We start from the raw sequence: 15,153 nt of genomic DNA, 5'->3' as shown, positions 1-15,153 counted from the left end.
CCAAAAACCAAAATGGCAATACATTGAAACTAAGCAGTCCTTAGATTACATAGTGGCTGCACCACCATACCAGAGCTCACATTGGTGAAAGAGAAGTCATGTGCAGTCAGAAGCTCAAGCAGAGTCATGTTGGAATTTTGTAGTCAGAGAGTTTTTGTCATTTTTCATGTGGAGCTATTCCGACTTCAGTTGGCTGAGATGATTACTTAATTCACTAAATGTTGCTGTAATTCTTAGCCATAAAATAAACTTTTTTAGCCACCACATGTTAGGACTACAGGTACCCAAAGATAAGTTCTTACTGGTTGACAACACAAAGGAGATTGGGGAATGGATGCTCATTGAACTTTCCTTGTTTGTACCTTATGTAGTCCAGGGCTTCCAGAAAAAGAATAGGCCTAGAGATCTAAGGGGTAACAGACCCTGAAAACCCTATAGAAGTGATCAAGCAGCATTTCTTCTACTACACAGCACAGGGTCAGTACTGAAATATGCAATCAATCTTGTGGCAGAGATTTAAGGGGTTAAAGAACAACTTTATCCAAAACTTTTTTTTAGTTTGGGTTAGAAATGTGAAGGCTTAGAAACCTTCATGTTTTAAAATGCTGCATTTGTCAGAAGAGAAGAGATTTTCACCTTTTCAAACCATGACATACAGGGTATTATTACTATAAGACAGCAGTGCTGTGATCAAAATGTTGTGATTTACCAGCATATTGATATGATTTATAATGTCAACTCGAATTGCTACTAGGGATTTCAGGTCAAGCAACTTTTTTTTTCCAGTAAAAAAAGACCTTGTAGATACAGAGTGCAAACTATGTTGTCAGGTATAAAAGTGAATTCAATATATATAGTGATCCTTTGCTTATCATTGTGCACTTTTCCAATAATTATTTTACATTAAACTGTTTTTACATGTTTTGTAGCCTTACATGACTTTGCAACATGAACAAACCCCATAAAGCCAAATAATTACCATAAATAATATCTGCTTTGCCATTGTTGCAAGAATTGAAGGTCCTACAATTTATACTGCTAATGTAGTTCACAGCTCAGAAAAGGGGCACACTGACTTTATCCTGACAACTTGGGCTTTAGCATCACTGATTCCTAGGTAACACCTATATGTGATACTGAGCCTCTAGAGTTGAAAGAACTTACATCCAATAAATGAATGGGGTGAGCAAGGGACAGTAATTTCTATATGACTTACTGGATGAACTAATACACATTGGGTCTAATTTATCAAAGCCCTCCAAGATTGGAGAACATAGACTATCATAGGTGAACCTGGGTAATCCTGCAAACTGAGAATGGATCTGGTTTAGGATTGAAAATGTTTGATAAATAATAGCAAATGATAGGAAATCCATTCCAAGTTTGCTGGTTTCACACTTGATAGCCCATCTTCTCCAGTCTTGAAAGTGCTAAATCCCGCCTATTGTGGGAGGCTGTCTGTGCGCAGTAAATTTAACGGCTTTACAAACATGAAAATCCAAAGGCTGGAATTCAACTTCAAAATGTGGGATAATGTCTAATAACTAATTATGCACAGTCTGCTTTCCAACCAAACATTTGAGCTTGTATGAATGCAACTGTTGGTCCAAAATAAGAGATATGTGTATTATGAAAATGCATATCTCTAAATATGTAAAATTGTATTAGGTAGACCCAACACATACAACTACAAGCAAAGGTCATCTAAATTCTAACCTTTCTTTAAGCTGAAATTGTTTAGTTCTGATTGTTTATTTTGGGGAGATTTCCCCTTACATTGTGTTCCAGTAACAGGGGGACAGGATTTGAGGAGAATTCTCCACCAGAGAGATACAGCTATAAAAATAAAGGTTTCAGACCTTCCACACAATCAAAAAATACAAACATGTATGTGGAATTAGGAAAATTACACACAAAATAAACCATAAAATTGTATCAAGGGTGCAATCTAATATTGAATAAGTGTACTTGATCATTTGCCATCCTATAAAGTTAGAATTTATTTTACTAAAAGACTCACTTGGTGTATTTCTACAGAATATTGTAAATTAATTAAGACCAAGTATTAGGAACAAATCAACTGTTCTGTAACTTCCCTTAGCTAACATTTAAACTGGACAGTTTATCCAGCAAGTTTGTGATATTCTCAAGTATGCACTTCAATTTATTGCCAATCTCTCTTACTGGAAGTTAATATAGATATTTAACTCTCCTGTGCTTTGCAACTTTTTCCCTTGCGGAAATCAGATTTTACAATATTGCTGACATTCTTTTCTTGTAGCACGTATGGCTCCCTACTACATTAGCTACTTTGCAATATCATCAAATTAGTCCTAATGTAGGCACTAAACGCAAAGTATTATGTGCTGATTAAGAATTATTTGCCCTTATCAATTTTGTCCTTGTTTATAGGCTGAGACACATTAAAACTTCTTAAATAGGCTACAGCACACAACTACTATATTTCAATTGCCAGCTTTAAATACGATACAGAGGTAATATTTCTCTGATTTCTCCTCTGGTGGGATAACTATATTTATAAATTTTTTTTGTTGATGATCATATCAAAAAAGTTCAAAATGAATATTGAGTTTTACAGAGTACAACAGAGTACAACAAAGTAATTAAGGAAATCAAAAGACATAACAGAGTATAAAGACGACTTGGAGGCTCCACATCAAAAAATAGAAAAAAGGAAATTGTTTATAGTAACTATTTAGTTTCTTCTTGTTATTTTCCAACCAGCAATGAAAAAAACTCATATATTGGTTGAATATCACTGTTTTTCTTCAGTTAATACTTATTAGGTCCAGTAAGTAGTGGTTTCACTATGTTATAGTATAAAAAGTAATACAATGCCAACTTCTATCAAAGAATAGCCAAGGCTTGACCAGGGAGGACATCCTGAATATCTGGGTTTCATGGCTACTCTTTATGGGCTCGCTGAATTATAAGTGCAACCTGGATTTTGTCTTTATGTCATTTAGCTTTCTTGCATCAAGATTTAAATGTCGTATTTTGTTTAATAAATATTTTGAAGGGTTGATCAAATTACAATGAGCCTCAAGTTGTACAGTACATAAAATTATTTGCTTCTTTCCAAAACCATAAGTATGGTTAAAGACCTTTTATTCTGTTTTCTTTCTCTTCAATAGTTGATACCCTGGGCTCACATTTAAATAATTGCTGGGCATCATTCAGTCTGATAGAGAACCTGGAACTAGACACAGAGAAGGATATGTAAGGATGAAATTGAGTTTCCTAATAGAGTAGATCTAAACCCCATGTTGTCTGGAATTTATTTTCCTTACTTTTGTATTTTTATTGGTATTGAATATTATTTTGTAGGTGGCAGCAAAAATAGGTCCTTGGATAAAGATGCTTAATGTGAGTTTAGGTCCACTTTAAATGTAAACTGGAAATGGGCTTCAGATTCAGGCTTTTAGATTTTTATAAAGTTCAACTACTAATAGGTTTAGGTTATCCATTTTCAGTAATTTAAAGTTTAACTAAATGTAAAATGTTAGTAGGCAGTTATTTATTGCAGAAGAGACAGACAAAGTTTTTTCTGCAATAAAAAGAAATGTACTTGCTGCTCTGAGTGTATGAATGTACACATTCTACGACTCCTTTAATTTGCACAGATCATTGTACATTTCTGGGTATCCTAGTATACCCCTGGATTCCTGGAATAAAATAACTATCAGGTACATGTGTAGGAGTTACATGTCATTCTCAAGTTATGCTGAAGATTATGAACGCAAAAAAGGACTGGGTGAAGATGGTGGCGCCCACAACGAAGCGAGAGGTGAGTGTACTTAAAAAATTCTGAACAGACAGGTAAGTTTATTTGATGCAGAAGGGACATTGTCTGTGCAAAAAAGGGCCTGTCTGCTGACAATTATGTATTATTTTAACTTTAGTTCTGCTTTAAGGTATAACTATAAGGAGAATACAAAATGCCATAAATAATACAAACCATTATTGGTGTTAACACAACAGTATCTAATTTTGTAAATAACCTTTGTTATAATTTTATTACCGGTTGATAATGACATTTTTTTTTCAATTTTATTAGGCCAAACTTGCCAGTAAAAGGGTAAGTTACAGGTACAGGTGTCCCTGTCTCAGATTCCAATTGGTATGAGCAGCTTCCAATCAACCAGAATAGCATACTGACTGCATTGACTGGATGAAAGCACACAATGCCCGGCATTCAGAAGAATTTGAATGTTGTGGTTACCCTATTAAGAAGGAGGGCAGAAACTGGTAGGATTAACAGGTATGAAATATTTAGTTATACCAATATAACAATTTCTTGCAAAACTACATTTACCAAACAGGGAGCTATTTACACAACTTTGGGTTTGCATACATTTTCTTATGTCTCTATATTGGTTAACTATGAGAATTTATTTGCTATAACGTAGTTTTTACAATGGCAAAATACATCTTTATACAAATGGTAATTAGCTGTCTGAGTCCTGCTTTAGTATGCTTACAGAACATAAAATAAAATTTATTCCTGTGGACTTTAGAGTAGTGGTGAAAGAATATCTGCAATCACTGATTAGTTCAGTCCAAGTGTTAGAGTCTTCACTTCAGAGAAGAGAATAGTTAGCATGCCTCAGTACTGATATTTAATCAAGAACAATTGAAGAGACATTTCAACATCTTGCTGTGCTGATTACCATTTCATTTCACCTGTCCAGCATAGTATAAAAAGCCAAGAAATGTCTTTTTAACAGCCTATGCCAGGAAAACATTTACTGGCTTTAGACACAGTAAGACCATTTCCAGCTTCATTTCTCAGTTGTGATCCAATTAAAATGAGTGTAAACCCAATCACTAACACCTCAGTTAAGCTTAAACATGCAATTTAAGCCTATTGTAATATTGTATTGTAATTGGGAGATATTTTTTTTTCTATTTCATTAAATTTGAACATTTTGTTCAAATAAGATCTGGAAAGAATGCTATGGAGGTCCATTTTATGATACCCTGACCCTTAGATTCCATTGCTCGTACGTTGCTTAACTAAAATTGTCATCCTGTTAAATGCACTTGCCAAGACCAACAGAAATTACATCTTTTGAATTTTATAAATTTTTTTTAAACGTTACTCTCATTATAACAGTTCTAAAAGGTATGGGTAAAAAGGACTGATAAAACAAAAAAATCACTTTTGGGCATCACTTTTTTTTTTAGCAAAGGAGAACATATAGGCAAGAAATGCAGAATAGTTAGGGCTGAACCACACTGATGCCTCCATCATTCTCCACAAGGGTGCTTTCATCATTTAGCAAGAAATCTCTTGCCCTCTGGGATGAGCTTTGGTCAGGGTAGCACAAGCATCAGATAGTATTAAAACCTGTGTTCCAATGCACCAGAATTGATGTAGTTTGGTTTTAAACACATTTCTGAAATAAGTAATGTGCGCCACCCAACATTTGGCTTTACAAAACAATAATACCAGAATGTTGAATTTATATTTTTATAATGTCAATGTTCAAAAAAAAAGAACAATTTTTAAATTTTATTTAAAGGTATATACAGTGGTAATGTGTGTATATATATATATATATATATATTTATATATATTTTTTTTATTTAATTTATAACATATGTCTTATTCTTAAAGGGGTTCATGATGACATTTATATTCAGGTAAATACACATTTATAGTATAAACCATGAACAAACCATGATTATAATAAACCATGAATATATTATACTCAATTCTACAAGAAAAAAAAAATATAGGTTGTACCCATGGTATATTTAAACATGCCCATGTTTGTTTTCTTCAATTACCAGTTAGGTTGTATTATTTAAATACATTGCCTGAAGAGTCATATTTGAATTTTTTCATAAGGATTGTGTTCATAGAACAAATTTATATATACATTTTCTTACCTTACTGAGCTGCTTGTACTATCTGGATCATATGCTGTTACCATTCCAACTATGGTCCCAATGTCTGAGTTCTCATAAACATCCATCTCATAGAAAGGTTTTGTAAACAAAGGGGCTTCATCGACATCACCAACAATGACTTTTAACATCGTTGTGTCTTTAAATGGTCCCAAGTGAGAAAATCTTGAGTCCAAATGAGTATTTACTCCTTCTATGTTTAGCGAATACAGCTTCTTCTTTTCATAGTTTAATGGCTGAAAAAAAGATATGAACATAAAGGTACATCAAAAATACATTGAAATAATTAAAATATATGGAATAAAAAAAAAACCAAAATGAATAATAATTATCAGTGGCATATAAAGATTTTTACCAATTTATTTAAATCAGATACCTAGAGCTTTTAAAACATGGTTCAGTAGTTTTAGTAGTTAAACTATTTAGAAATTTTTGTAATTATCTCTCCAGGTCTCCCAAATGAAATTTAAATTCCAACCCACTACAGACCTACTGGTACACTAAAAAATCATCAGAGGTAATTTGTTTTATTTTAAATATGCAGAATTAGAGCTTCTCCTTCACATGACTGGTTTTTTCAACATAGCATACCTCACTTTACTATTTATTCCTTTTGCATTTTAAAGTAATTTTGTTGAGTTAAATATATGTTATACATAAGGGTTCCTCCAATAGAAGAGCTTTATTATACAAATCTTCATTGGTCCATTCTCCCTACATCCCCTCTATGTTCCAGCTCTGCAGCCTTAATAGAAGCCTTCAGTATCTAAAACATATGGAATGTTTCAGATGCCTGTCTCTTCTGCTGCCTCTCATGGTTCCATCCTCCGACCCCTTCATTACTATACTTACACAGCAGTGACATGAGGTGTGTTGATATCTTAAGTAAAACTACTGAATTTGTGAATGTTGAAGAGTCTAAAGTAGACTGCAACACTGAAGCAGAAGGGAAATAGGAGCTAAAGGCCACCAAAGAGGTTATTATAAAAAAACTTTTCTACTGCATTGTTTAGCCTAACACAGTTAACTTCCGACACAATAAAAAGAATTTGAAGATGCTATTATTCCTCCTTCCCCAACAACAGTATTCTCATACCACAATACCAACAAGGAGATTTTATGAAAAAGAAACTTACTGATAACATTGATTAAGTATCTAATCGGTTCGCACAAAAACTGTAGCAGGGAGGTTATCTGTCTCTAAGATTAGGAAAGATGTCAGCTGTGCACTGAAAAATATTTCTTTCTACCATACCATCTTTTGGTTGGTTACGGGAATTTTCTATGCTATCATAGTTTTTCTATTTAAAGTAGTTTCAAAATCAAGTTATGGTAACATGTCAATGTTATAAAAAAGTTGTTTTGAATTCTTTTGAATATGCAACTTTACCTAAATATCTGTTGATCCTGCCATAATACTCCTTGCTTAAAAACTTTTTTCATTGAGCAACAACTGTCAGCTGTGTCATTGTCACATTCTCTCATGCTTCCCTTATTTAGACTACAAGTGGTCATGCAGACAAATAATGCTTGGCATGATCCACCAATGTTACCATCAGAAACTGGTCAAGGACGTGGATGTGCAAACTATGCTGGAGAGAAAAGACATACACGAGAAGCTGAAGGTGAAGCAGGACTGAGATTGAAAAATACATTATTTAATAAGAAAACTAACATTTTATGACAAGCAAAGTAATGTAATAAAGAACATCTTTGTCATGGCCTTCTTAGTTATGAATGAGTAAATAAACTGCTAGGTGCTCCTACTCAACTTCTAGACTGTCCGCTACAGAGTATGGCTTGTAGTTGGTTGTGGTTGAGGTTTGGTTCTTTCTGTAGAAAAGATAAACTACCGCTCAGCCAGACATCTGTCGCTGTCAGGAACCATGCTGCCATCCACTACAACTGCAAGAAAACCTGCAAAAAATGGTTCATATCTGCTCCTGTTCACTTGAATGAAAGTGGCTGGGAACGCAGTTCATCTTGCGGTAGAACGTTGCAATCAACAGCAAATCTGAAATTATTTAGGACCTATTTTAATCTAATTGCTGATTTAATTTACTGGTTTACATTTAAAACAGAAAAAAACAGTCACTTTTAGGAATTATAAGCAGTGGCCACCTTCATACATATAAAATAATTATATAGGTAGCTGAACTTAGATATAAATCAGACTTTCCTTGTAAAAGTTGGCCTTGCCCCTACCACCTTATGAAATTCTAAACTGGTCTCTGCTTTCATTTATTACATTAAAGGATCAATCAGAAGATATGAAAGGCATGCCAAGGACAGTTTTCCTAGTTACATTTAAGATCTGCCTATTTTCCAAATCGAAAGATTATCACAAAGGCGTACCTTGTGGTGAACTGAATCAGTTGGTAAAAACTCTGAATAATATTATTATTATTATAACAGAATGAATAATATTTTAAGGTTGCTACAATACCACATTTTACATTTACATTTTAAATATATGGAGTTTCATCTGCAGTTAATACAAATACACAGTCTTCTTTAGTGAATAATAGCAAGATAACTCAGGAGGATTATGTAATGTTCATGTTCTGTTTACAGAACACTACTGCTGTGCACTGTTATTAAATACAATATATTTCTGCCAAACACTGATGGTCAAATAAAATTACTAGAAAATAAGTAACAATAAGTAACAATGTGGTTTACCTTTACAAACATTTTTTTTTATTTTCTTATTAAAAACAACAGCAAAATAAATAATACAATCAAACAAATGTAATGCCACTAAGAACTTGTGGACTAACTAAATACATAGGTAAAAATAACTAATAACAATTATATTACAAACAATACAAAATAATACAACATAATTCAGGTCTAATAGGAAAAGAAATTCTAGCTTTATTCAGATAATCCAGAAATAACAATAGATTATGGTTGAGTACATAGATGTAATAAAAATCATATACAGGTACAGCCAAGACAAATGTTTCCCAAGTGTGTAGTTGCTGGTCCTATTGAAATTTCCCAAGCGTTTTCAGGCTCATAACAGCTACGTGTTTCATTGTGTTGTTCCACAGAGAAGCAGGATGAACAAACAACCATGGCAGATTTAATAGGTTAACCCAGGGTTATTTTGGTGCTCTAGTCTTTTAATGTCTGTTCAGCACAAAGTAAAATATGCATTTATTGACTGATCAATTGTCCCCATCCTTGGAAGTTTTGTTAGGCTTATAACAGGCTCATATTTGTCAATTCTACAATCTTGAAACTTGAAATAACACAGCAGTATGACCTTCATGTATTGACACTACCTTTAGGCTGAAAGTTAACATGAGGCAGATGTCATTGTTAACTTTTACACAAATATATTTTAAAAGCATTTCTACCTGCTAACTCATCTTTCATAGTAACTGTTTTATAATAGAAAGATCAGTAAGTAACAATGCAGATGGTATGTCAAAACAAAACATAAGCAATGTAAATGCTCTTGTTCCGTATCTTGTTACCGTTAGCTGTGGGCAATTATATAGATAATTGTCTGCACAACACTTTGACAATGTGCAAAGTACCTTTTTATTGTGAATGTAGCTATTTTTGTTTCTACTGTCAGCACATTCCAGCGTCACAGCACACAGGAAAACAAATATATGTAAAATGGCAATCACGTTAGCTGACGTGACAGATTGGCAATATAGCAGTTCTTGTTGAATTGCATTACATATATTTGAGAATGAATGAAGGCATCACCTGCCAAGCAGCATACACATTGTAACGTACTTGTAAGTGCCTAGTGATGAAGCTAGGTGACAGCAAGGTCACATGTAGGATAATAGAAACTTGACATTGCCTTGCCAATCAGTGATGATGTAGATTACATTAACAGATGTTACCATACCTCTTCTACAGATGCCTGCTAAGCTTGTGATTAAACTATATTAAAGGAGGTTCATGCTTTTGGAAAGCACTGTTGACGCCAGCCATCCAACCATCGCTAAGAATGGCAAAAGTTTATTTCATTTTTACTTACAGCAAATCTTTACTCAAGAACAAAACGTAATATATAGTAGCTTATCATAACTTAGATGGGGTGATTGCATTTGTTTTCTTTTTTCCATTTTTGTAACTGGTGGTCTTGCTAGCTAGCTAGACACTCTGGCACTGATTTTTTAAAGCTCTCCACACAAATCTGAAATGGATTTGGTCCAAGATTGAAATCATTTGCCAACTAATAGAAAATGTTTTTAGGAAATCTATTCCAGGTTTGCTGGATCACTGGATCACAGGTTTACCATGATAATCTATTTTCTCTTATAAATTATTAAATAAGGCCACGTGTTGTTGAAAACTCATATTTACTGTATTGTATCCAGTACAACCCTCCTCATCTTCTTCATCTAATTCTGTAGTTCACAAAGGTAAAGTGGGCAGAATTGAGATAACAATGTAGAATGCTCAGAAATGTTTAATTCAAGTAGAATTTTGGTAACACTCTCAATAGTTCTTTTCATCTTTTTTTACAGATAGAACAAAACATTTGCAATGGTATTCTTACTAGACCAATAAAAACAATTAAGAGAAGTCCATTGTTAGGCTTTACCTACACTATAACAAATTGAAATGTAAGCTTAAAATAACCCAGCAACCCTAACAAATTTGTTTCACCCAAACACGTTAAAATCTAATAAGCATTGGATGAGTACAATAGTAAAATCTGATCTTTTGTATTGCTTACTGCGTTACAGAGGATCTATTTACTGATGTATTTATCCATCTATAAATTGGACGTGTTCCTTGAAGCAAATTACAAATAAAAAAACAGTGTAGATCATCTATTGCAATCACTTCTAAAATGTGTAAATTATACTGTAATTGATAATAATCTGATGAGGGAAGCATTTAATTAGGACTATTTAAATAAAAGCATTACAATCACAAAACATTTCCTAAGCATACACTAATTTGTATGCATAGTATACAGCGAACTTTACATGTCTTCTTGTGTATAACAACAAAACAGGGATTGATGCTGCAAACTGATTAATGAAAACAAAAAATAGGACATAATTTCTCTTTGATTTGATTAGCTTGAAAGTCAAATAATCAATGATTACATTTTACTTTGACTTTTACTTTAAGCTACTGCCTGAAGCTAAACAATGAAAACAAATAAGCTCAATCTATTTTGAATTGTTAATAAAGTAATGGGATATTTAAAATCTATTATACTTCACAGTATAATAAATTGAACAATCTAACTAAACACAAGGACATAACAAGTGGCAGGTCATATGCACACTTTTTGTTGCTTTAAAAAAAAAAAAAAAAATAGGCAGAATGTAAATCTGAAATATATTGAAATTTGCAGAAATCATTTAATCTGTAGATTTTTTCTTCCATTAACAAACTCGTGTTATAAAATACATTTTTTATGTGGTTTAGTACCCCTGCATTGGGGTATGTGAGGTAAACATGACACTGTGAGGTAAACAGTTCTTGGATGTATGGAAAATAGGAGATAAGCTTCCAATTTCCAAGCAAACACACCAATAATTTGCTTCTTGAATGAGCAATAAGATGTTGGGTGGCAGATTCGTGCTTTACATTATGTCAGAACGTAATTCTACATTAAACATTTTGGCTACTCAGATCTCTATCGCCCATGTATATGATGACCACTGCCTTACATATCTCATGTATGAACAGACCACTTGAAACAATAGATGGACGAGAACTGGTGGATCTACAGAACACAGCTCTCATTTTCTTTTATTTGGATTTCTTGGTTGTCCAGTTAACAAAGTAATTATCACTTTGCAAAGAAGTATTTATGTAGCTTACTGAATGAGTTGAAACTTTGCTGACTGATTATGTGCAACATATTTTTTAACCTTTCCTTGCACATGATTGGTATTCTTTGCAAAGCCAATTTTTACTGCATTCATTATGCATAAGTGCATTTTAAGTGAACAGTATAAACTCTTTTAGTAAATCAACCATATTACAAGTACATACACATATGTAAGAAAAAGAAAATGAGTGAGGAAGGGGCAGAAAGACAGTCATGAACATGAGACAATAGGGAAGAGAGGTCTTGGACCAGAGAAAAACGGAATCTGAACGATGGCCACTTTCAGTCCCATAGCCCTTTTAAATTGTTTGTGGATACTTACGATTTTTTTCTTTTATTACTTGGTAATGTTTCTTTACAGTATAGATGCAATATGCAATCTAAAAATAATTTGTTTTGTATTCCTTTTAAAGCATTATGTTACATTTTACATTATTGGCTCACCTAGTTCTATCTCCTTATCTATTGTAATAAAAAAGGAAGTCTCACAAAACCATGCAATGCTACAATGAAGTTAGGAAATCAAAGAGATTTCCTTCAGGTAAAAATCTATGACAAATTTAGACTCAGTAATACAATAAAGTATAACAATGGATCCAAAGTGTGAAAAGGATGATTTTTCTGATACTATATAATATACCATGGGGCCAGCACAAAGAATAATAATGTAAACTGTCATGCTGCAGAAAGCTGCTGTTGCCAAGCTCGAATGAAAACATCTGTGTATTCTATATATTATACATTTTACCGAGCAGCAAAAATGAATCTAAATGTACCATACCTTGTAGATATGGTGGATTATGTGGCTACTATGAAAGGATTTGTTAAAGCTATATAACAACACCTACAAATATACTTCCAATGATAAACTAAGTGCTTGCCTGCTTATATTATCCTTCTCTCATTAAAGTGTATGATGATACATGCACATTTCTGATCTGACAAAGATATACTTAGCTTTAAAGTCCTGTTGTGGGTTGACAACATAAAATGTTTTTGGACTGATTGAAAGCAGACCTTTACATCCTATTCTCAACATCATTAGATTTTTTCATATCATTTCATACCCTGAATATGTATACATATGGCTTTATAAAGCACAAAAATGTGTGCATTGTAATTAAACAGGTGCAATTATCCTATCTGTGCAGACCCATATACATGCATGCAAATTGCCATGGATGGTTATGATTTGTATCTTCAGCTAATTTTGCAAAATTTTTGTTTTTCATGTTATATTGCAAGAAAGTTGAAGGAGAACATGAAGTCATTTGAAAGCCAAATCAAAGTTACCAAAATGCTCATTGAAATCTTTAAAGCAGAAATAAATCCACCCAGTTCACCTATCTGTGTTCCATTGCAGGGTGCTTTTATCTTCCTTTTCTTCTTCCTGGAGAGGGCAGGCACGTGATTTTGGTTATCCCCAACATACACAGTGGAAGCCAGAATTCCCAGGTGTCCCTGTCAACCAAAGCTGATGCTGGGCATGCACAGCTCAGCTTTGTTGGTAGAAACCCTGAGCAGTCAGGCGGGTAAGACACATTATTGTATAATGGACAATGCCCGTCTACAATAATGGCCTGCTTGATTGAGCATTTGTAAAGGATGATTTGCGGCCTATTTCACTGATAATTTACAAATGTAAAATCAAAATTTACCATTTTTTTCAATGACACTCATTTTATAAAGAAAGCTGGACTTTTATACTGATATTTTACCTCTACTATCAACATGCTTATTAAAATTAAACTCTATTTGAGTAAAAGCAATAGGTTTAGATAAAGAGTGACTAAAATGATTGGGGTCATACTACAAGTCAAGAATCCTGCCCTGAGATTGGATATACCTGAGAGCTTCACATACATTATACATATTATATACACATAAATATAATACATTTAGTTCACTGGTGGATTGGCGAGAATACATATCTGGCTACTTAGGCCTTAAAAGCAAGAGAAAAGTTTTGAATTTGATGGCATAGTCCTAGCTTGAGTATTCCATAGTTGTTGGATTTTTGCGGAATCATTTTTCTGGTGCACTCCTTGTATTCTGCAAAATGTTCATTGTGTTAAGTATGCAATGGTATCAACTCCTAAAGTATTTGAATTTGCTATCATAATACATAATTTGCATAATGTTTATTTTCTTTTTTCCTTACTGTATGCAATCATGTTTGGTAATAAAATGTCTTTAACTATAAGCAATTCTTTGCATTATACTACACTATTCTAGGTGACATATTGGTCATGTTGCTGTTACTGAAACTACAGTTATAGTATTTGCCCAGAGCAGTACTCATTTCCATAACACATTCTCCTACTACAAGAAACAACAGTTTAGAAAAGTCATTGTGAATAAAAATATGAGCTCGGACTGACACTTTAAATGGAAAATATTATGGTTCAGTCAATACTATGAACATTTGTTCAGTGGCTTCAGAACCATAACACATTCTTAGATGTAAAAAATATTTAGAGTGGTTTTGTAGGACTTGCTGTTCCCATTTTAATGATGCCTTAAAATTACAGTTATGAGATCATAAGTCACAACATATTGCATTGTAAAATCTGATGTCTGCAATAAAGAGGCCAGAAATAGAGAATATCAGAATTTTTTAACATTGGTAAAAAAAATGAAATACTAACATACATATTTTCTTCCAGTTTCTGAAGATCACTGACCCAAATTGAACTTTGATTAAGTTTACTATATCTCATAACTTTGAGCAGTCATACATGTCATCTATTTATGAATGATGGCAGTGATATATATTTGAACTTGCTAAAACCTAACACAGTTTGACTTTTTTAATATGGTCAGAAACACAATTTTCCTGTAAATATTAATAATGGAAATTGCAATCTATTTACATATAGCAATAAAGAGGGGGATATGCCACAGGTTTAGGAGATCAAATATGGGACAGAACTGCAAACGATACCTCTTATTTTCCATAACATAGATGAAAGAGGTTCTTCAGCCCTCAGAAATAAAGAATCAATGCCTCCCTTTATACAGAAAGATCACTGTTGCATGGAGCACTAACAATGAAATGAAGCTCTTTGCTATGATATACCTCTTCCCAGTCATGTGACCTTTCACGTAACTGGACGAAAAAGGGAAAGAAGGTATTACCTTTCTGACTGGAGCCCATACTGTTCAGAGGTCTGAATGGTAGATGAGAGATGGAATAAATGTGCACCCTACTGTACACATTCGTCACACTCTGCTCTTACACCACTCATCCCTCACATTCCCACAAAGATAGTTCCCTCCAACCCTATTTGTAATTGCCCCCAACAGTGTGGTGCTCTTAAGCCTTATTCTAAACTACCCGCTAGCATCCACATCCCTATTACTGTAGCCCCCATATCCCTTCTAAATGTACT

The 15,153-nt window shown here is 33.5% G+C and overlaps 1 protein-coding gene across 1 annotated transcript in view; it reads right to left on the bottom strand.

Annotated features, from left to right (window-relative positions):
• Positions 1-15,153, bottom strand: part of CDH18 (cadherin 18) — a 327,191-nt gene that overhangs the window by 36,813 nt on the left and 275,225 nt on the right. The window contains exon 7 of the mRNA XM_072411849.1: positions 5,917-6,170. Within this exon, the coding sequence (XP_072267950.1) occupies positions 5,917-6,170 (254 nt within the window). The remainder of the gene's footprint in view (positions 1-5,916; positions 6,171-15,153) is intronic.

The sequence above is a fragment of the Pyxicephalus adspersus genome, chromosome 5 (genome assembly GCF_032062135.1).
Source record: "Pyxicephalus adspersus chromosome 5, UCB_Pads_2.0, whole genome shotgun sequence".
NCBI classification, from domain to species: domain Eukaryota; kingdom Metazoa; phylum Chordata; class Amphibia; order Anura; family Pyxicephalidae; genus Pyxicephalus; species Pyxicephalus adspersus.
Note: the sequence above shows the minus strand (reverse complement) of the source record. Positions and strands in the feature narration are given on the sequence as shown.